The sequence below is a fragment of the Leguminivora glycinivorella genome, chromosome 25 (genome assembly GCF_023078275.1).
Source record: "Leguminivora glycinivorella isolate SPB_JAAS2020 chromosome 25, LegGlyc_1.1, whole genome shotgun sequence".
NCBI lineage: Eukaryota > Metazoa > Arthropoda > Insecta > Lepidoptera > Tortricidae > Leguminivora > Leguminivora glycinivorella.
In genome coordinates, this window is record NC_062995.1 from 4,876,085 (window position 1) to 4,898,677 (window position 22,593).

Below are 22,593 nucleotides of genomic sequence, written 5' to 3' on the forward strand. Positions count from 1 at the left end.
TTTGCACGGCTACGTGTATTTCCATTGTCCAGATTCCCGTCCGCGGTCGATTTACGACGGACGTCCGCGTAGTGTGTTCCTAGCTTCATTCCCACGTGGTCCCACTATACTAGGGTGCGATTGAGAAAGTTCAACCCTTTGTCCCTTTCGTACACTGTATGATGAAATCAAATAATTTTGTATTGCGTTAATCTTTAAATTACAGCATTACTATGAAAAAAACTTCTTCCCAAGGGCGCCGAAACTCAAACTCGCTCTACCCTGAATGAGTAAACGGGCCGGCGCTGGCTGCGTATGAGCACAAACTACTAAGAAGATACTACGTATCATATGAGAAACACATTCCAACACCAACTTCCATGTCGCTCGTGGTTTACGGCACCGTACTCTCGATACGGAGCAGTAATCTGTTATGGTTATGGCTTTTACTATCATCTGATATTGTCTTTGGACCTTAAGAAATTTCTAAACGTAAACTGTCAGTGTCACATTACAAGTAAAAAAAAAAACAATGACATAACCTCAAAACAAACAAAAATTGCTTTAAATTATTAAATAAACTTAAAAATGAGGCTTATAAACTTGCTGAGAACTCTACAAATAACGGCTAAAACTCCACAAAGATTGTTTTCTCAAGAGTTCATCCCCAAAGCATTGCGAAGTTTGAAAGCGAAGTCTACAAGAAACACTGTGCAGTTCTACGTCGATTCCTTCAGAATTAGGACTGTGGGTGGGAATGGGGGGAACGGGTGTATATCATTTCTAAGTGCTTGGTGTAAGGAGCACGCCGGACCGGACGGCGGGGACGGCGGTCATGGAGGACATGTTATTTTTCAGGTTAGTATTTTCTAGGGCTCGGATATCGGTTAAATTTTTAAACCGTTATCATGTACTTGCGGCAAAACCTTTAAATTTCGTTTTCGCTCGAAAAACCGCTATTTTTAAACCGGTGTTTAGGGGAACGCTTTCATAAAGGTTTCGTTCGATTAACCGGTTTAGAACAAAATAAACCGGTTTATTCCGCAGCATGGATATGTAATACTGTTCTGACCAAACGAAAAAGTTGCTGCGTGAACGTAGGTATTTACGCGGCGCCGGTGCGTTTCGCCGCTCGTCGAATAAACTGGTTTATTTTGGTTAAAATAAAGTTCTCATAACGTTCGCGTTCTTTACAAAGTTCGGAGTAAAAGCGAAATAAACCAGTTTTAACCGGTAAAAAAGAAACCGGTTCCGAGCATTGGTATTTTCTAGGCAGCGCTGATATTAAATTGAATTTCGCTTACCTCCGCTCTGTCCTCTCGTGATACAGATAGATCTCAAATTCTATGAAGACCCTCAAGGAATTCTTTGTTTTGTTATTCAGTAGCAAAGCACTAAATTTCCAAATATACCACAATACCACATAGAGCTGTAAAACTTTTAATTTAAGTAAAATTTAAAACCGCTACTATTTGAGACAGACAAAGACACAGGCTGGCACTTTTGGAAAATTGCATTCAAAGAACAGGCGGGACTAAAAAAGCGAAAAAACAGTTATTGGAAAAAATAGACTGGATACCCAATATCTCAGATAAAACAGGAAAATGCAAAACCAGTCGTCCAGAGATTATCTCTATAGCGACCACTTTCTTCAGAGATCTATACACAAAGAAGGATAACAATCACCCGACAGACACAACAGGTGAAAGCGTGGTTCCAAATATATTACCTGAAGAAGTGGAAAAAGCAATAAAAACACAAAAAAGAGATAAGGCACCCGGAGCGGATGGTATTAGTAACGAATTCCTGACTGCTAACATAGAAATCCTTGTACCACCTCTCACCACCATATTCAATGATGTGCTACAAAGAGAGATAATCCCTAATCAATGGACTACTTCGACAATCATACTATTGCACAAAAAAGGCGACAAAAACAACATTAACAACTACCGCCCTATTAGCTTGATGTCAAATATATACAAAATCTTCGCTAAAATTATCCTTAATAGAATGACCAAGATCCTAGATGAAAGCCAACCGAGGGAACAAGCAGGATTTAGGAGCGGATATTCAACCCTGGACCATATACATGTAGTTAAACAACTCTTTGAAAAAGCGAAGGAATTCAATATCACGCTACACTGCTGTTTTGTGGATTATAGCAAAGCCTTCGACTCTCTTGAACACGACAAAATCTGGCAAGCCCTAATAAATCAAGGAGTTGAAATCAAGTACATCAGAATCCTAAAAAACATCTATGAAAATAGCAAGGCCAAAATTAAGTTGGACAGAGAAGGTGAAGAAATTAAAATAGGAAGAGGAGTCCGTCAAGGCGATCCAGTGTCACCAAAACTCTTTACGGCTGTCTTAGAAGAGGTATTCCGTAAATTAAATTGGGAGGAATGCGGATTATCAATCAATGGCGAAAACCTCTCGCATTTAAGATTTGCAGACGATCTCATATTAATCTCACCATCTAAAACCAGACTAAACGAAATGATATGTGACCTAGATACAGAAAGCCAGAAAGTAGGGCTATGTATGAACACCCTGAAGACCAAAGCCATGACCAATGGAAAAGACAAAGAACCCATTTACGTCAACAACAACATGATCGAGTATGTAAATGAATACTTATATCTAGGCCAAATTATATCCCCACACGACTTGACTACGAAAGAACTAGACAGGCGTATTGGAAACGGGTGGAAGCAATATTGGAACTTAAAAGAAGTTATGAAAAATAAAGAAATGAGTATGACCATAAAAAGGAAACTGTTCGATACCTGTATACTTCCTGTCCTAACTTATGGTTGCCAAACATGGGCACTAAACAAATCCCACTACAAAAAGCTAGAGATATGTCAAAACGCTATGGAGAGAAGCATGATGGGAAAGCGGTTAGCCGATAAAGTTAGAAACATAGATATAAAGAAATGTACTAAAACAAAAGACATTACTACAACAATTAAAAAGTTAAAATGGCAATGGGCAGGTCACACAATAAGAGGGAAAGAAAAGTGGTCTAAAACGATAATGTACTGGTTCACTAAATACAAAAAGAGGAAACGTGGCAGGCCAAGAAGATGGGAAGATGAGATAAAGCGTGCAGCAGGAAGTTCCTGGACTACAATAACAAAAGACAGAGACAAATGGAAGGAGTTAGGGGAGGCCTTTGCCTACAAAAGGCATACAGACAAAAACTAGGTAATATAATATATTATGAATGTCAACAACAAAATGAAATGTAACAAAACGTCTGAAATAAAGGCTATTTTATTTATTTATTTATTTACTATTTGAGAAGAATAAAGTACAGATGTAGTCCGAAAACGGTTTTCTTCGTATTTTTCCGGAAACGATCGCATTTTTCATGTTAGTTCAGTCAATGTCAGTACATCTTGCATATAAATAGCATGACACATTCGTACGTTTCCGTAACAATACCACACCTCGGACACTAGCGTTCCAATATATGACAGAGTTGCATTCCTAGCACACAGTCTAAGCTCGTGTAGGTGAACGCGTACTATGCTTGTATGAGTGTGATATGACAGGTCGACTGTTCGCGTTTTTGACAGGCGGTAACTGTGAGGTAACCGAAAGGGGGTGGGCGGCACTTTCAGCGGGGAGCGGGAGTGGCCATACTGTACAAATTAGTACTTTTTATTATACTGTGACAATACCAAGGCAAATCTTTTCGCATTACATCTGTAGCTCAGTTAATGCACTGGCCTGAAATTTTATGTTTTCCAGCCAGGAGGCAGAAAAATAAATATAACATCACGAAAAATTAGTTTATTCGCAAAACAACAGTGGAAAATTTTCACTTATGCATGTCCCTAACTTTCTTATGTTTTGTCTAGTAGTTTTAAGTGGTACATAGTGTTTTTTTTTTTTAACAAAAAAGACAATGTACACAAGCTTATCATTAAAGTTTATTAAACATATAAAATCGGGTAACCCACGTAAACCCGCGCCGAGCCAACGGTCGCAGCGAGCTGCGGCCCGCAGTCTGCGTCGGGATACCATCGGCATCGTGCGTGCTCAATGAAAATGCTCCTCGTTACGGAGCGATACATGTCGAGCGACCTTCGACAATTTTACGTGAGTTACCCGATTTTACATGTTTAATATGTCAGTGTCTCACGGTAGTTTTATTATTATCATTAAAGTTTCGCCAAACTGAAACAGTTTGTTGGCGATGCGCTCCATCTTATCTAAAAAACCGGCCAAGAGCGTGTCGGGCCACGCTCAGTGTAGGGTTCCGTAGTTTTTCGTATTTTTCTCAAAAACTACTGAACCTATCAAGTTCAAAACAATTTTCCTAGAAAGTCTTTATAAAGTTCTACTTTTGTGATTTTTTTCATATTTTTTAAACATATGGTTCAAAAGTTAGAGGGGGGGGGACGCACTTTTTTTTCCTTTAGGAGCGATTATTTCCGAAAATATTAATATTATCGAAAAACGATCTTAGTAAACCCTTATTTATTTTTAAATACCTATCCAACAATATATCACACGTTGGGGTTGGAATGAAAAACAATATCAGCCCCCACTTTACATGTAGGGGGGGTACCCTAATAAAACATTTTTTTCCATTTTTTATTTTTGCACTTTGTTGGCGTGATTGATATACATATTAGTACCAAATTTCAGCTTTCTAGTGCTTACGGTTACTGAGATTATCCGCGGACGGACGGACGGACGGACGGACAGACAGACATGGCGAAACTATAAGGGTTCCTAGTTGACTACGGAACCCTAAAAATTACAATCTACCTATTAGCACAGAATATATAATAGTACAAGTACAGAAGGCCCACTGCTTTGATGTTCACAAAATGCCGCCTTTTTAATTGCCTACAAAATTATAACAAAGAAACGAGCCGCACGTGCGCAGCGCCGGACGATAGGGTTGCCTATGGATTAAAAGGAATACTCAGATAAAATGTTATACTATTATAGTCAAGTTTTGGGTACTCTCTAGGTATATAATACAGTATTCATATATTTTTGTCTAAGTCCCTAACATCGCAAGCCTTATTGAACTTTTCCGTGAGACAATCAATAGTAGATCTGTGTAAGATTGTCCTATTTTATTCATGATGGCTATTTAACTAAGCAATATTAGCCATTCCACACGCGGACATCCCTTATGAACCTTAAAAAAGTATTTGCGACGTAAAGTAACAACGGAAAGTACGAACGTGCGTTCCGTGAGAACGCGCGCCACCCCTGATTAGGCCGCGAACTCGCGGCCGCCAGGATGTACTTGTAGCGCGGCGATAGAATCGCGGAGTGAGCCGCCCCTGCTATTAGATACACTACCTACAGACAGTACATCTGTTTCCAATAAATCTGGTCCAATTTGAGGACTGGTGTCTGCTTTCAGGCCACCCATACGGTGAAGAGTTTGAACCATGTGAAGGCGGTGACGATAGCGCTGCATGGAGGGAGAGGAGACAATAAGGACCGGAACGGGAAGAACGCTTCGCATGTCGTGGTGCCTGTTCCACTTGGTAACATTTTATTTATTTATGTATGTTCCCTTATTCTACTGTAGTCCTATACACCGTGTTTTTATTGTTCCGTTAAAATCATAGAGGAATAACTAAGGAAAGTGTTACAATTTATAAATATGATTGCACGAAGTTTATTGTTAATTCAATATTCAAAACGTATGCACGGAATGTTATGTACCTAATATTTTATACTGAATTTTAAAATTTTATTATTGCAATGATTAGATTTTATTTTTAACATTCATGAGTTCTGTTAGATATAATAAATATTGTGTGCCGTAAGGGATCGTCCACACTCAAGAGACGCATGTCCGCCGACGCGGAACGGACGTCGGCGCCACGCCGCCTGAATGTAATTTAAAAAACATCTCCTCAGTACATGTTGTATAGGAAGGACGTAAGACGCGTCCCCAGGCGGCGCGGCGCGCGCCAAGCGACGTCCCTTGCGCGTCGGCGGACATGCGTCTCTTGAGTGTGGACGGTCCCTAACAGGGTGTCATTAATTGCTTACTTATAAATACCTGTAACACCTTATTATATTGAATTATGAATTATGAAAGAGTTGTAACTCCAGACATCAGTAAATGCGAGTTATTTGTAGTGATATGAAGCTTGACGACCGGTCTGGCTCAGTCGGTAGTGACCCTGCCTGCTGAGCCACGGTCCCAGGTTCGAATCCCGGTAAGGGCATTTATTTGTGTGGTGAGCACAGATATTTGTTCCTGAATCATGGATGTTTTCTATGTATATAAGTATGTATTTATCTATTTAAGTATGTATATCGTCGCTTAGCACCCATAGTACAAGCTTTGCTTAGTTTGGGGCTAAGTTGATCTGTGTACTTTCAGAGTTATAAGCATAGAAAAAAAAAATATTTGCCCTCTGAAATGCGTAGTTAAAAAAACAATTTCATATTGATTCTGTTAACTTTAAACGAAGGTTCCTTAGGTGTTACAATTAATTTCTCTAAGAAACTAGTGTCTTAACTCTTAATGTTACTGAGTTATGTTATTACACTATAACTTCCTAGTATTATTTACTAGCTTTTTCAAGCGGCTTCGCTCGCGTTAGAAAGAGACAAAAAGTAGCCTATGTCACTCTCCATCCCTTCAACTATCTCTACTTAGATTTCACATCTGTCGCTCCGTCTTGCCGTGAAAGACGGACAAACAGACACACACACTTTCCCATTTATAATATTAGTATGGATTAAATCTTATGTTACAGGGACAATAGTCCGTGACGAGACTGGGACCGTGGTGGGAGACCTGAGCGCTGAAGGCACCCTGTTTGTGGCGTCGCGCGGCGGCGCTGGCGGCCGGGGGAACAAGTTCTTTCTCACAGACACTGCCCAGGTATAGTCAACCAATAGATTACTAGACTCATATCTAATTTGGCACAATAATTGATTGTCTTCTGTAATATTTGACATAAGAAACCAATATTTAATGATTTTGGGTATTAAATGTGTACGGTGACTACGTATTTTTAATTCAATGTGAGTCTTTTTTTTAAATTTTGGCCACCGAAAACGCTGACGGCCGTGTAGTGACGTCATAGAATTCATGTCAAATCAATCACTGACATAATGACCTTTATGCCTCGTACAGCTCGTACTTAAAGTGTCAGAAAGTGTTGTTTTCGCACTGAACGACTTCATTCACAGAAAATCTATAGATGACATGACTGATGTTGTTTTTGCTTGATTACGTAAAATATTATATTTTATGGCCTGTGTGGTGACGGGTTAAGAATTTCACCACCCCCTTTCTTCCCGTGGGTGTCGTAGAAGGCGACTATGGGATATGGGTTAAATTGTGGCTTAGGCGAGAGGCTGGCAACCTGTCACTGCAATGTCACAGTTTCGTTTTCTTTCAACCCCTTATTTGCCAAGAGTGGCACTGAAGCTTTAGTAGTTTCATGTGTTCTGCCTACCCCTTTATGGGATACAGGCGTGATTGTATGTATGATATTTTTTTTCGGTTAATTGGACAGTAAATAATAAACTCTAAAAAAGGGTCGAGTAGCCTATTGGAACCTCCACTATGCGACCATGTCAAAATGACAAGCAGTAAGAGATTTCTTACAATCTGATTTGTAACGTCACTGTGACATAGTTCTACAGTGGCCTAGGGTTCCAATTGGTTGACTGTACATCTCGATACCACACCTCGGACACTGGCGATCAAATATATGAAGGTGGCGCGTTCCTAGCACACAGTCTAAGCTCGTGTAGGTGAACGCGTACTATGTATGAGTGAAATATGACAGGTCGACTGTTCGCGTTTTTGACAGGCTGAACTGTGAGGTAACCGAGAGGGGGTGGGCGGCACTTTCAGCGGGGAGCGGGAGTGGCCATACTGTACGATAGTACTCTTTATTATACTGTGTCGATAGTATGTATCTAAAAATTAACAAAATGGTATATTGTCGCTACTTTGAAAAAAAACTTCTTTCTTCTGTCAATGAAAAAAAAATGTAGTAAGTATGTATCATAAAGGCATAAGTGAGGAATGAGTTGTAACTCCGTACATCGGTAAGTGCAAATTATTTGTAGTGACATATAGCGTAATCCACGCGTCAACTAGCGTGAATTATCAGTACTGCTACTTGTCAATAGATGTCGCGACGAACAAAAAGTCAAATGCTCAACAATTTTTAGCTAATATTGCAATAGTATTAATCAGTACTCTGTTTTCAATTCCTTCTGCTTGTAATATAAATTGTAAACTGTTTTAATATTACATTTTTGGCAGACGCGACACTGTTGGCACCTAGTGTCGAGTAGTGATACTAATAAGTTACGCTTTTGACGCGTGATTGACGCTAGATGTCACTACAAATAACTTAATATGGTATTGTATGGAATTCATAGACATTATGTAGACTTACTGAGTATTAACTTTGAGGAACAGTGAGATACGAGATTTTTTCGAAGCAGTGACGATATTATACGTGCGGAAAAGCGGCGACCGGTCTGGCGTAGTCGGTAGTGACCCTGCCTGCTAAGCCGCGGTCCTGGGTTCGAATCCCGGCAAGGGCATTTATTTGTGTGATGAGGACAGATATTTGTTCCTGAGTAATGGATGTTTTCTAGGTATATACGAGTAAGTATGTATTTATGTATATATGTACTGGCTTTCGCCTGCGGCTTCGCTCGCGTTAGAAAGAGACAAAAAGTAGCCTATGTCACTCTCCATCCCTTCAACTATCTCCACTTAAAAAATCACGTGAACTCGTCGCACCTTTTTGCCGTGAAAGACGGACAAACAAACAGACACACACTTTCCCATTTATAATATTAGTATGGATGTATATCGTCGCCTAGCACCTATTGGCTACGTGCACGACAATTACGCCCACTACCATGTGAACCTGAAGTGGAAAATGTCAAAAACTGACATGTAAACAAACATTACATTTTAACGATTTTTCGTTAATTTTAAATAAATCGAATAACAAGAGCTATTATTTCAAGTGTAATTTAGGTAGATAGATTATAAAGACATGGATATAATACCAAAAATCAGTTTCCAAAGTCATTACTCACGGTATAAACTTCCAACCCCAGACTACAGAAAGAGTCAATAAATTGGTGCTGGCAGGGCATATAAGGAATCTTGAAGAACATAGGAGTAATGGTACAAGTTCTTCGAGCTAGTGATATGGTATTCGCTAAACCTCCGTCCCGTTAATGCCATATAAAACAAATCTAAACGTAAGTACCTAGTCATGTCCGCGGCCGCAGAAATATTCGACACGGGCCTATTCCCAGGCTAGGCCTGAATCTTTAAGCATAATCTTTTACGGTAGGAAAAATACTAACAGCGTATTGAACAATATTAGGTAAACAAAGCTTAAATATAATTTATTATAATGTTTTGTTTTGACATGTCACTTACGTTTTCTTTTCACCGTAGCCATTTAGTTCTTTGATCCAATTTCCAGTGTGCTCTAAGAAACGCATAGAACGTGCAACGACTATTTATGCCATTATTTTTACAATTAACAACGAAACAACATTGATACCCCATATCAAACATTACACCACATTGTATTATATTTTATGAGTTTTGATAGATGACAACCACAATCAGTGTCGATTTTGACCACCGTAAGCACTGCGATCGCTTTGCTTACCCCCTCCATGCACTTCGCACGAAGCCAATAGTACAAGCTTTGCTTAGTTTGGGGCAAAGACCTATATAACTTCGTATAGACAGATAAAGTCTAAGAAAAAAACGTACCCCAAAACCATACAGAAAAAGGTACGGTGAGCTAGATGGCGATACATCTTTGGGGTACGCTCGGCTAGATGGCGCTAATATTAATATTTGACATTTTAAAACATATCAAGCTCAGAATATGGGCCAAATTGTCAAAACTGAGGTTCAAAAGTTTTAAGCCTGTGTCGAGAGATGGCAGTCTATGCACTGTGATTACACATTTTACTTTGACAGTAACTCTCTTTAATACTCGATCCTCTTTGGTTTGGGGCTAGGTTGATCTGTGTAAGGGTTCCCTCGATATTTATTTATTTATTGTCTTTTCCAGGCACCGGATATAGCAGAGATCGGCGCTATTGGAGAGACCAATGTTTATACGCTCGAAGTGCGCTCTATGGCGCATATAGGTTGGTACTTACTGCCATAGAGTATATTGAATAGTATGGTATAGAGTTATCAGTCAAGATTTTCGAATGCAGCGCCATCTATTATTAAGTTACAACAACTTTTCATGTGACTTTCCTACTACCTAAAGGTTCCTTAAAGCATATAAAGAATGAGGACCCTTTAAACATGGATCGCCGCATATTTATGGCGGAATTTTTAATAGGTTTGATGTAATCATTCACCAACCAGTCACATAAATAACTATTTCTACGCGGACTTCCCAAAAAAGATGATAATAATAAATTTTTCCCCTCACTAGCTCGGAAACACGTGTGAAACCTTTGATACCAGCGGGTAAAAACGCATTTTATCCACTAGTGGGTAAAGTAATTTGACCTTGAATAGAGTCAAATTATCTGCTTTAAAATTGATAAAAGTAGGTGAAATATATTGATTTAGACTAACACGATTTGCACTCATAATTTACCCGAGTCTACCCGTGACCACGAACATAATGTGATGTTCGAAACGTCGGGCCTAATATAAATGTAAGTGTTTACGCGATTAAGTCCCGTTTTGTTCTAAAATTATTAAAAGTAGGTGAATCTGTAATAAAGATGATTTACCACCTGTGGACCTACTGGAAGCAGTGATAAACGCATTTTTTGCGTTGTAGTTTCCTCGCTAAAATGAGGGGAAAAGTTTTGTATTACACTCGGGTGCAAATGTATTTTACTTCTCGTGTGTTAAAAAACTCGCAAGTTCAGGATTCTATATCCTTTCACTTGCTCGTTTTTCAATTCCACACTCGTCGTTAAAATACAACTTTGCCCCCTTGTATAACAAATAACTATTACAATTTAATTAAATATAATTAACCATAGAATGTCGTTAGCCAGTTTGCGGGGTAACAGTGACATCTAGCGAACAACGCACTACGGCATATAATTATTTTTCACGCCCTCTATCGTTGAGTTTCCTAAACATATCTTAAGTACATCGGATTTACTATTTCCTTTGATTGAAAACACCGTGCTTACTGATTTACACCGTGATTTGAGATTTGGATAGAAGAAACAAGTTTATCTATTTGTATGGCGGCCGAGCGTGTCAGATTTTGTACTGAAGTTGTTACTTGCCTGTGATTTTAAATATGTCTCAGGCCCTTGAGTGTTCATAATTTTTGTGCGGTTGTAATTAAATAACACGTAACGAGGCATTTTTAATGTATTTGTTGACTTCAACCATCGAGGACATATCCCAATAGAGTGGTAATATGGGGCTGTCCGTCTGCGCAACGGATATGTGATTTGTCACTTATAAATGTTGGCGCTCGCTCTCAATAAAACAGTACAAAACCAGTATTGGATCCGTGCGTACGTCTCTGCGAATTACGAAATAAATTATAGTTTGTTTTACTATTATTATAATGGCGTGCTTTTCTATTCAGTTTCGTAGAAAAAACAGCAAAACATCTGACTTTAAAACATAAGGAATAACTTTTCATCGGTAAGTTACGATTTTAAATTATAAACTACTTTATATTAAATTTTGTCCGGAGATCAAGTTAAACTGGACAACAAAAGTGAAAGGTGATGACGCAGGATAGACGTATGTCGTTATCTCTTGCTTCCACGTAACTCAATTCACATCACACCATCTCTTTCCAGTCTGCACTAGTGTTGTACATGCTTAATTTATAGCATCAAGTGGTGTATCGATATTTAAGTAATGAGTAAGGAATATTATTGTGTGTACCTACTACATAATGATCACACTCTATTTAGATAAACAAACGAGAAAGTTATCTTGCACTTATGTTTGCATTAAATTAATGGTTTATGTCGAATAATTGTATATTATCGATTATGTTAAGCTTGATTGATTATATGTACTGATGTATTAGGTACCTAATTCTTATATGTTTTGGGTATATTCAGGTGACACGATTTCGTAAAATCTCTATCTGATATATGTAATAATTTAAATATCACGTTGAAGTAATTTGTAAAATAATAAATTGCTATTTAAATCGAAATAAAAACACACAACTTGAAAAAATCGAAGATACATAATTAGGGATTGGAAAATTTCATGATTTTTACTTAAAATAATTATAATCTGATTATTATACCACTTTTACTTCCAAGAAATAGTTTTCCCTTTTTGTATACCGTGTTTTATGTAACAGATTTTTGCTCCACCGTATGTGCATGTAATGTTACGGACTTTTGGGGCTTGCATAGACGGTGGTGCATAAAGCGCGTAAGGGGTTAAAATATCGTTATCGATAAACCTTACTTACGCACTACCTCATCCCTAGCACCTATCACTTGACCTTGTATCAGCCAATGGGAGCGCAGTGAGAGGGGATATGAGTAGCTGCGAGTTGGCGGAATCGTTCTCGAACAAATTAAATAACATTTCTACTCTATTAGGGTATGTACTCGATGACTTCAACATACAAAAAATGACGCCCGAAAGCAGCGATTAAAGACGGACAACTCAGTGGATTTTATTTAGTTCATTTGACACGCTAAGTAGATACGTATGCTTGTATGCTATGTATATAAGGTCCTAATTTATTAGATGCAGATATTTTTACAGCTGATAGTACTCGGTCTCTGGAGTATATTAAACCGTGAAACATTATAGCTTTTACGATGTTTTTTTGGAGAAAACGGAAAAACAAATTTGCTACGTAAAAACACCCTGTTTATGTGATTATTAAATGAAAACTCATTGAACAGATTCTAGTACCTCTTTTACGTACCACTTAACTGTAACTGGCCACTTCAATGACATGTGCAGTTTTCCCGCCGAACCTTTACGACATTTACAACAAACAATTGTTGACATGACAGACAGTGTTATTGTGACATGTGATAATGCACATGATGATTTTTTTTAGACGAAATTATAATTAATTTTTTTGTTAGGAAAATGAAATCAAAAAAGTTACATGAAAAGATTTCTTAATTCATATTTAAAGTTAATTATTTTAATGTAAAGTATAATGTGTTAAAATATCTGCAACTAATAAATTAGGACCTTATATATGACATCTGTGTGCAGACATATATTAAATATAAGAATATCATACCATCCCATACATTAAAATGCGACCTCCTAAGAACGCGCATACACTATACCACACAGATGGCGCCACAGAAAAATGCCTTGTTGCCATCGATTATTTGTAGATTGGCGTTAAGTGTCACTTTCGAGCCATAAATGTATGTCAAAAGTGACACTTAACGCCATCTACAGGTATAAACTAAAGCTACAAGACATTTTTTTTGTGGCGCCATCTATATGTGGTGTAGTGTATGCGCGTTCTTAGGAGGTCGCATTTTAATGTATGTGATAGTATGATCTTCTTATATTTAATCTATGGTGCAGACCACAGATGTCATATATACCATAGATCAAGCAAACGTATATACTTAGCGTGTCAAATGAACTCAGTGAAATCCACTGAGTTGTCCGTCTTTACTCGCAGCTTGCAGCTTTCGGGCGTCAATTTTTGTAAGTTGAAGTCAACCAAAACATAAAAAATGCCTCGTTACGTGATATTCAATTGCAACAACACAAAAATTATGAACAATCAAGAGCCTGAGACATATTTAAAATTACAGGCAAGAATCAACTTCAGTACAAAATTTGACACGCTCGGCCCCTATACAAATATATGAATTTGTTTCTTCTATCTAAATTAAGTTCTGTGGTGCAGACGTCTCTGCTGATCAAAAATTAAAACATATTTTTCATGACTGTAAAATAATGTAATTCAATATGTATAATGTTTGCAGGTTTATTAGGGTTCCCTAACGCTGGTAAAAGTACACTGCTTCGCGCGTTGACGCGCGCGCGGCCCACCGTCGCACCCTACCCTTTCACAACACTGAGACCTCACATTGGTAAGCTATTCCATTTTTACCATAGAGGAATAAGTAAGGGAAGAATTGTAACTGCATACATCAGTAAATGCAAGTTATTTGTAGTGACATCTAGCGTCAAACACGCGTCAAATATCGTAAATTATCAGTACCACTACTCTACACTAGGTGCCAACAGTGTCGCGTCTGCCAAAAATGTAATATTAAAACAGTTTACAACTTATATTACAAGCAGAAGGAATTGAAAAAAAAGAATACCGATTAATACTATTGTAAAATTTGTAATATTAGTTAAAAATTGTTGAGCATTAGATTTTTCGTTCGTCGCGACATCTATTGACAAGTAGCAGTACTGATAATTTACGCTATTTGTCGCGTGATTGACGCTAGATGTCACTACAAATAACTCACATTTACTGATGTATGGAGTTACAACTCTTTCCTTACTTATTCCTCTATGACTTTTACTTAAACATACATATCTACTTGACCGTCCGACGATAGCATATAAGAAAAATATGCTGCAGACCGTCCACTGATACCTTAGTATCCCAAGAAGGAGAAGAAAAAATAGTTGATTAAAGTGGCATCTAGCGGAATATCGCGGCATTATTTACTTATTTCTTTGATGCAACAAAGTAGCCTAACCAAATAGTTTCCTTCAAAAAGTATAAATGACAGACTGCCATTTTTAACCCCCGGCGCAAAAACGGAGGGGTGTCTGTCTGCCTGTCTGTCTGTTTGTGTCTGTCTGTGGCATCGTAGCTCCCGAACGGATGAACCGATTTAGATTTAGTTTTTTTTGTCTGAAAGCTGAGTTAGTCGGGAGTGTTCTTAGCCACGTTTCATGAAAATCGGTCTACTATATCGCAGTTGGGGGTTTTTTCAAAATTTGACAGATTTGGGGAAATCCAAAGTTATCAGCCTCACTATAGTTATGAAGCCGATAAAGTTCGTTTATGTCCCTTTCTATCACACCTATACGTAGGAAAGGGACATACGAACTTTATCGGCGTGATAACTTTAGTGTACATTTATTTTATGAATTAAGGTGGTAAGACTCTACTTAAGTGTTTGTTTTTTTTCTTCCAGGTATGGTCCCCTATGATGATTACGAGCAGGTAGCGATAGCGGACCTGCCGGGTTTGATTCCCGGCTCACACAAGAACTATGGCTTAGGTAAACATACTCGTAAATTTACTAAATTGTGACGTTCAATGAGAAAAAATTTCATTTCATTTCATTTACTCGCGTTGCAAGGGTTCCGTACACCGCAAGAAGGGCTTAAGCGCCTCCTTTTTTGAAGGCACTTAAGTCATTTTTGTGAATAATCGATGTTTTGAACAATTTCTAAAAAAAATCGGAATAGTAATAAATTTATATATAATATTCAAACGCGCTCACACGCGACATAGACTATTTCTTGTCTCTTTCTAACCCCCCACTTCCCTAAAAGGGGGGGGGGTTGAAGTTTCCGCAATGACTGGTTATAAACATACATATGTATAATCACGCCTGTATCCCATAAAGTCGTAGGCAGAGCACATTGACTACTAAGTTTCAGTGCCACTCCTGGCAAAAAGGGGTTGAAAGAAATCCAAATTGTGACATTGCAGTGACAGGTTGCCAGCCTCTCGCCTACGCCACAGTTTAACCCATATCCCACAGTCGACTTCTACGACCCCCACGGGAAGAAAGGGGGTGGTGAAATTCTTAACCCGTCTGGTTACATTTCTCTGTTTATTCCAGGTATCCAGTTTCTTCAACACGCCGAGAGATGTCGCGGGCTCATATACCTACTGGACGCTACAGACGCCCCTTTAGAACAGCTGGAGCATCTGACGCATGAACTGACGCACTACAGCGCAGAGTTGGCTAACCGGAGAAGTTGTATAGTAAGTAGTCATACAGGCAAAAATATCTGAACATAAAACTAAACCCTATACTATACAGGGTGATTCATGAGTCGTGAGCAGGAGTGAACAGGGTACTGGGGAGGGTCACGCTGAGCAACTTTCATAATGGGGCAACACTGAATTGTGATTATTTTTCTTAACCATGACTTAATTTATAAGTACTTAATTGATAGCTAATTATCAATTACGTTCTAATTATGACTTAATTGATGATTAACTATCAATTAAGTCATAGTATAGAAAAAAAAATATATCACAATTTAGTGTTGCCCCATTATGAAAGTTGCTCAGTGTGACCCTCCCCAGTACCCTGTTCACTCCTGCTCACGACTCATGAATCACCCTGTATTATCGACGACCGGTCTGGCTCAGTCGGTAGTGACCCTGCCTGCTAAACCACGGTCCCGGGTTCGAATCCCGGTAAGAGCATTTATTTGTGTGATGAGCACAGATATTTGTTTCTGAGTCACGGATGTTTTCTATGTATATAAGTATTTATATATTATATATATCGTTGTCTGAGTACCCACAACACAAGCCTTCTTGAGCTTACCGTGGGGCTCAGTCAATCTGTGTAAGAATGTCCTATAATATTTATTTATAATAATATTTATATTATATACTAGCTTTTGCCCGTGGCCTCGTTAGAAAGAGACAAAAAGTAACCTATGTCACTCTCCATCCCTTCAACTATCTCCACTTAAGGTGGCTCGCTTTCCATACAAAAAACATCTACCATTTATTTAGTCACCGCACACTACAACTAAATAAAAATATGCGCATACATCTACTATACATTATCCGTCGTCGCGGTAGTGAATGAAATACATTGTTTCATACAGAAATCATGGACAAATCCATGTGAATTTTTTATTAATTTTACGTAAATGTGCGTGCCAAATTTTGTGTACAGACACAGAGCCGTCATATTTCGCGCATTTTTAATTGACATTGTCATCAGTGACACTTGGCTCTTGACAAGTAATTATTAAAGATATTGGTTTAGTTAAGGTGGCTCGCTTTCCATACAAAAAACATCTACCATTTATTTAGTCACCGCACACTACAACTAAATAAAAATATGCGCATACATCTACTATACATTATCCGTCGTCGCGGTAGTGAATGAAATACATTGTTTCATACAGAAATCATGGACAAATCCATGTGAATTTTTTATTAATTTTACGTAAATGTGCGTGCCAAATTTTGTGTACAGACACAGAGCCGTCATATTTCGCGCATTTTTTATTGACATTGTCATCAGTGACACTTGGCTCTTGACAAGTAATTATTAAAGATATTGGTTTAGTTAACTCAAGCAGACTCAGAAATAATCACGCATTTTGTCAATAAAGATACATATCGTATATTTCGGCACTGCTAATGTAAATCGAAATGGCGTCTTGGTCAAATGCACCGATTATGAAGCAGGTGATTCTGAGTTCCATCCCGCAGTTTTTTTTTAATCATTTGAACTGTTTTTGGATTTTTTTTTATATATTTTTTAAATGGAATATTTGACTATTACTAAGGTAACGGACCCAATCATGGACAGTTTAAGGAAAATTTTCGCCTGTTTTTGATATTTCACTCATAAATGTAAAAATTCTACCGCTAAGCGTGTTAAATTTTGAATGTCCTATCCTTCTTTTACATTTCAAGCGTATTGCAGAATGGATACTCCTAATAGTTTCTTCATACTTAACAAATTAAAACTAGGTGTTTTTTCTCCAATTATGGACGGCAGTTCTCCAGTAATGGATCCCCCATTATGGACAGTGAAATAAGTTTAAAATTTTACTTTTAAAGCCAACTGATACTCAATGAGTCAATTTTATATACCATAAATACAATTAGTTTGAGTTATTTTAACATAGGATTGTTTCTTGTAAATTTTGGTTTTGTAAATTGTTACTTGTCCATCATAGGAGGTAGGCAGTTTTTCGGTTCCAGTAATGGACACTCGCAAAATAACGCCATTTCTTTATATCTTTGGAGCAACAAACTAGTATGTTTTATACCTTATCTCATGCTTAATGCAGTAAGTAAAACGCATTCAAGTTTACACCGAGTATTATTTTTTTATTATTTTATACATGAACTCAACTCTCTTAGCAACATTACTAAGAATTCGTCTTGATATTGTTTTTAGTAAACTGATGAATTTTATCTTGTCGCCAAATCCTTCAGAAATAACCGAATTAATTGAAACTTCAAAATGAAACAGCTCTACAACTCTAGTTTATGGTACATAGCCGTCAGTTTTTAGAAACTAATTTTAGATACTTATTTTTAAGGATTTGTGTTTTTTTGTCCATAATGGCATCACCGTCCATTATGGGCTATTTCACCTTATATTGCTTTCCTACTTTTTATTTTCATACAAAAATACAATACAATCCTTTATTATGCCTTTGTTGAACGCAAAGACAGACCGAAGCCCTCCTACGTATATACATACAATACCTCTGGCCAACTCTATTGTAGCACTTGCCAAAGAGTCTTTAAGACGAAGTTCGGCCTGGCCAGCTATATTAGAGCCCATAACAGGCGTAATCCATAGTTGCTGAGGTCGCCATCGCCGAAATCGGTGAGGAGGACTATATATAATATATGCCTTTGTTGATAAAATAAAATATTACACGTCTGGTATAATACATTATACATAGGTCAAAGTGTGGGCATAGTATTAGTAATGTATTGCATTTACTGAGCTGGTTGACCTATGTTATTGTTGTGTGAATGTTTTTCTTCAACAACTAAATGGTTACACATTGTCGAACACATTGTAATTTTTCCTCAGTCACCCGTTGACCACGAACGCTGTAAAAGTGTTCGAAACATCGGGATGAATTTTAAACTCATTATACGCGATTTAATCCGTTTTCATAGTTTTTATTTCATGAGTAACTATCGCGGTAACTGAAGACAATATTAACTAATTGGTTACAAATAATAATTATCATCAAATTATCATCAATATAATCTGGTCCAGGCAGGCAATTATGGTCACGCGATAAATGATAAAACATCTGGCCGTCCCTATAATCGCACTTACTAATAGTGCGACAGGGACGGCCTGATATTTTATCGTCTATCGCGCGACCATGCTTCCCGTGCTGTACTAGCTTTAGCCCGCGGCTTCGCTCGCGTTAGAAAGAGACAAAAGTAGCATATGTCACTCTCCATCCCTTCAACTATCTCCACTTAAAAAACATGTCAATCCGTCGCTCCGTTTGGCCGTGAAAGACGGACAAACAAACAAACACACATTATCTTTGGTGAAACAACGAATTCTTCCACTTCAGATTATAGAGTAACCAGCTTTTCCCATTTATAATAAACTAGCTTTTGACCGCGGCTTCGCTCGCGTAAGAAAGAGACAAAAAGTAGCCTATGTCACTCTCCATCCCTTCAACTAAATCCCCTTAAATAATCACGTCAATTCGTCGCTCCGGTTTTGCCGTGAAAGACGGACAAACAAACAGACACACACCCTTTCCCATTTGTAATATTAGTATGGATTTGACATTATTATTTATATTTAAATAATTATATATGTATAGCCCAATTTCGTCGATAACAGCGTGTTATGTAATGGCGTCGTTGGGGAACAATCGTCTGTCACGCCGTGAAGGTGCGTTCGATTCCCAGGATTCTATAAACTTTTTGTATTTTTTTGGATATAAATTTCGTTTTTTTTATTGACCGAGCAAGAATGCAGAGCCGAAGGTATCAATTTTATCTTAGAGAACATATTGATTTTTTTATTGTCATTTTGATTTTCTATTTATTAAGTTGAGATATAAAACACAACTTTTAATACCCTCGCTAAATATAATATTTTATCGAAATCATTCCTTAGATAAAAAAAGTCCACTTGAGTTTTTAAAGCATTACGTTACTCAGTTAACTATTGCATTTTCATTTACTAATTTATCTATACTTTTTGGAATTTTTTAAAATATCAGATTAGGATAATTATGTTAGAAATTCTGAGTTCGACGAACCCAAAAATTATTACCATGTAAGATAAGGTTTTTAATCTTTTTTGTGGAAAACGCTCAGTAACTACTGTACGAGTACATATACATTTATGTATAATAATAAAACAAAAAATAGTGTCACATAGTGTTGTGTTCCTGCCGGTGAGTAAGGCTGCCAGAGCTCAACGAGGGTGCGGGGTGCTGACGACGGGAGGACTTACGGAACTAATTTGTTCCGTCTATTGTCCTTTGAGTCGTCGGCAATCCAAACCCTCCTTTGAACTTGTACACTCCTTTTTGCTGTGCATACGCAGCAAAGGGGAGTGTACAAGTTTCTAATGGGGCGGCAACGCGCATACGACACTTCGAGTTGCAGGCGTCCATAGGTTACGGTGACCGCTTTCCATCAGGCGGACCGTATGCTTGTTTGCCACCGACGTAGTATTAAAAAAAAAAAAGAGAAAAAGTCCTGGATTCGAACCCAGTACTTCCATGCAAATCATGCGATGGCACGTATTTACCGCAAGGCTATTTAAACAAGCTGTCGCCGCGTGAAATTATCGACTAGAAGGAATACAAAAACACTGTTTGTATGTGTGAGTGGTACTTAAAAATAGTGTAAAATAGTAAATTTATTTACATTAAGGGGATTAACGTTACAATGAGAAGTTGAATGTTTGTTGTAATACGTCAATTTTAATACTAAATGTTCGCGAAGCATAATTGAAAGTATATAAATGCCCGTACGACTCCACAAAAAAAATAAGACTGGTAATTTGCAGATTAACGCCATCTAACGCAGCCTGAGCTTCGGGTAACCTAGGCGAGCCACCTTAAAAATCACGTCAATCCGTCCATCCGTTTTGCCGTGAAAGACGGACAAACAAACAGACACACTTACTTTCCCATTTATAATTATTAGTATGGATAACCATCACAGACGTAGTTTCCTCGCTATAGTGAGGGGAAAAGTTTTGTGTTACACTCGGGTGCAAATGTATTTTACTTCTCGTGTGTCGAAAAACTCGCAAGTTCAGGATTCTAAAACGCTGATTTAAACTTTCACGATTATTACACATCATTATTTTTAAAATCGGGACTTAATCGCGTATAACTACATATTAAACTGACCTCCAACGTTTCAAGGACGGCGTTGTTGTTGTTGTTGGCGTTGTTGTTGTTGTTGTTGGTCTTCTCCGAGACCACGGGGACAACGCCGTCCTTGAAACGTTGGAGGTCAGTTTAATATGTAGTTATACGCGGTTTCAGGATTCTATTCTCGAACCACTCGCTTCGCTCGTGGTTCAACTATAGAATCCTTTCACTTGCTCGTTTTTCAATTCCACACTCGGCATTAATATACAACTTTGCCCCCTTGTATAACAAATAACTAATATTTTTATTTCTAGGTGTATACTATAATATACAGTATGTAAACTAACGAAAACCATTTACTGTAACCCGTCAATGTCCAGGTGATACTGAGAAACTTTTACTATGGGATCAACCCCGAAATCACGAAAATATCTTCTGACAGTTTCATAGGTAGTTTTATTTTATAGTAAGTATTTCCTATGGCAGAGTAAATTTTTATTTCGCGTTTTGGGTGTTGGTCCCATAGTAAAAGTTTCTCAGTATCACCTGGACATTTACGGGTTACAGTAAATGGTTTTCGTTAGTTTACATACTGTATATTTTTATTTCTGTTTCTAGGTGTTAAATAAAATAGACCTACCAGCCGGTCGGGCCGCTCTCGAGACCATCAGCAAAGAACGAGAGGTCCTCGGTATTTCTGCTAAAACGGGACTCGGTCTACAGAGGTTGCTAACCGCCGTTAGAGAAATGTATGACGGCGGAAGTAATGAGATATTACTATAGATTTCATACATTTTGTATAGAAGATAGCGGACAACTGTTCTCCCATACAAATGGATCTGGTCCCAGCAAAAGCATAGAGGAATAAGTAAGGGAAGAGTTGTAACTCCATACATCAGTAAATGCTAGTTATTTGTAGTGACATCTAGCGACAACCACGCGTCAACTAGCGTAAATTATCAGCACTCCCGTGAAATAAAAGAGACGGGATGATAACGCGAGCGAATTATAGTTCTTCGCCGCAGGGCTCGGATGGGCACTTTTTTTCAAAGTTGTCCACCCCACTTTTTTTTGGACCTGGAAATTTTTATGTGTTTTCCACTCAGAATTGCGAGCTCTTTCAATCCTAATAGGAGAAAAAAAGTGTCCCAAGGTTTTTTTCCCATTCCGTTACCATTTTTTCATACATTTTGTATGGCGGTAACGCAGCATTATAGGTAATATACCTACTGTTCTAACCAAACAAAAAAAGTCGCTGTGTGAATGTACGTATATATGCGGCGCCGGGGCGTCTCGCCGCTCGTCGAATAAACCAGTTTATTTCGGTTAAAATAAAGTTCTCATAACGTTCGCGTTCTTTACAAAGTTCGGAGTAAAATCGAAATAAACCGGTTTTAACCGGTAAAAATAAACCAGTTCCGAGCCTTGCTTCGCCGAGCGATGGACTATAAAATCGCTCGCTCTTTTATTTACACGGGAGCGACCATCATTTCTGAGCATATCTTTTTTTTTTTGCCAATAAAATTTTTTTAATTGTTTTAGGGAATTTTAGGTCAATTGTACTCAGAATCACG

At 38.0% G+C, this 22,593-nt stretch overlaps 1 protein-coding gene across 1 annotated transcript; it reads left to right on the plus strand.

The window, feature by feature from the left end:
* Window positions 1-502: 502 nt before the first annotated feature.
* LOC125239311 (mitochondrial ribosome-associated GTPase 2) lies at window positions 503-22,177 on the plus strand. Its single transcript, XM_048146852.1, has 8 exons — window positions 503-837; window positions 5,378-5,504; window positions 6,735-6,862; window positions 10,062-10,140; window positions 13,933-14,040; window positions 15,112-15,198; window positions 15,769-15,914; window positions 21,638-22,177. The coding sequence occupies exons 1-8, from the start codon at window positions 568-570 to the stop codon at window positions 21,800-21,802; spliced, it is 1,110 nt and encodes a 369-aa protein (XP_048002809.1). The 5' UTR covers window positions 503-567; the 3' UTR covers window positions 21,803-22,177.
* Window positions 22,178-22,593: the final 416 nt, after the last annotated feature.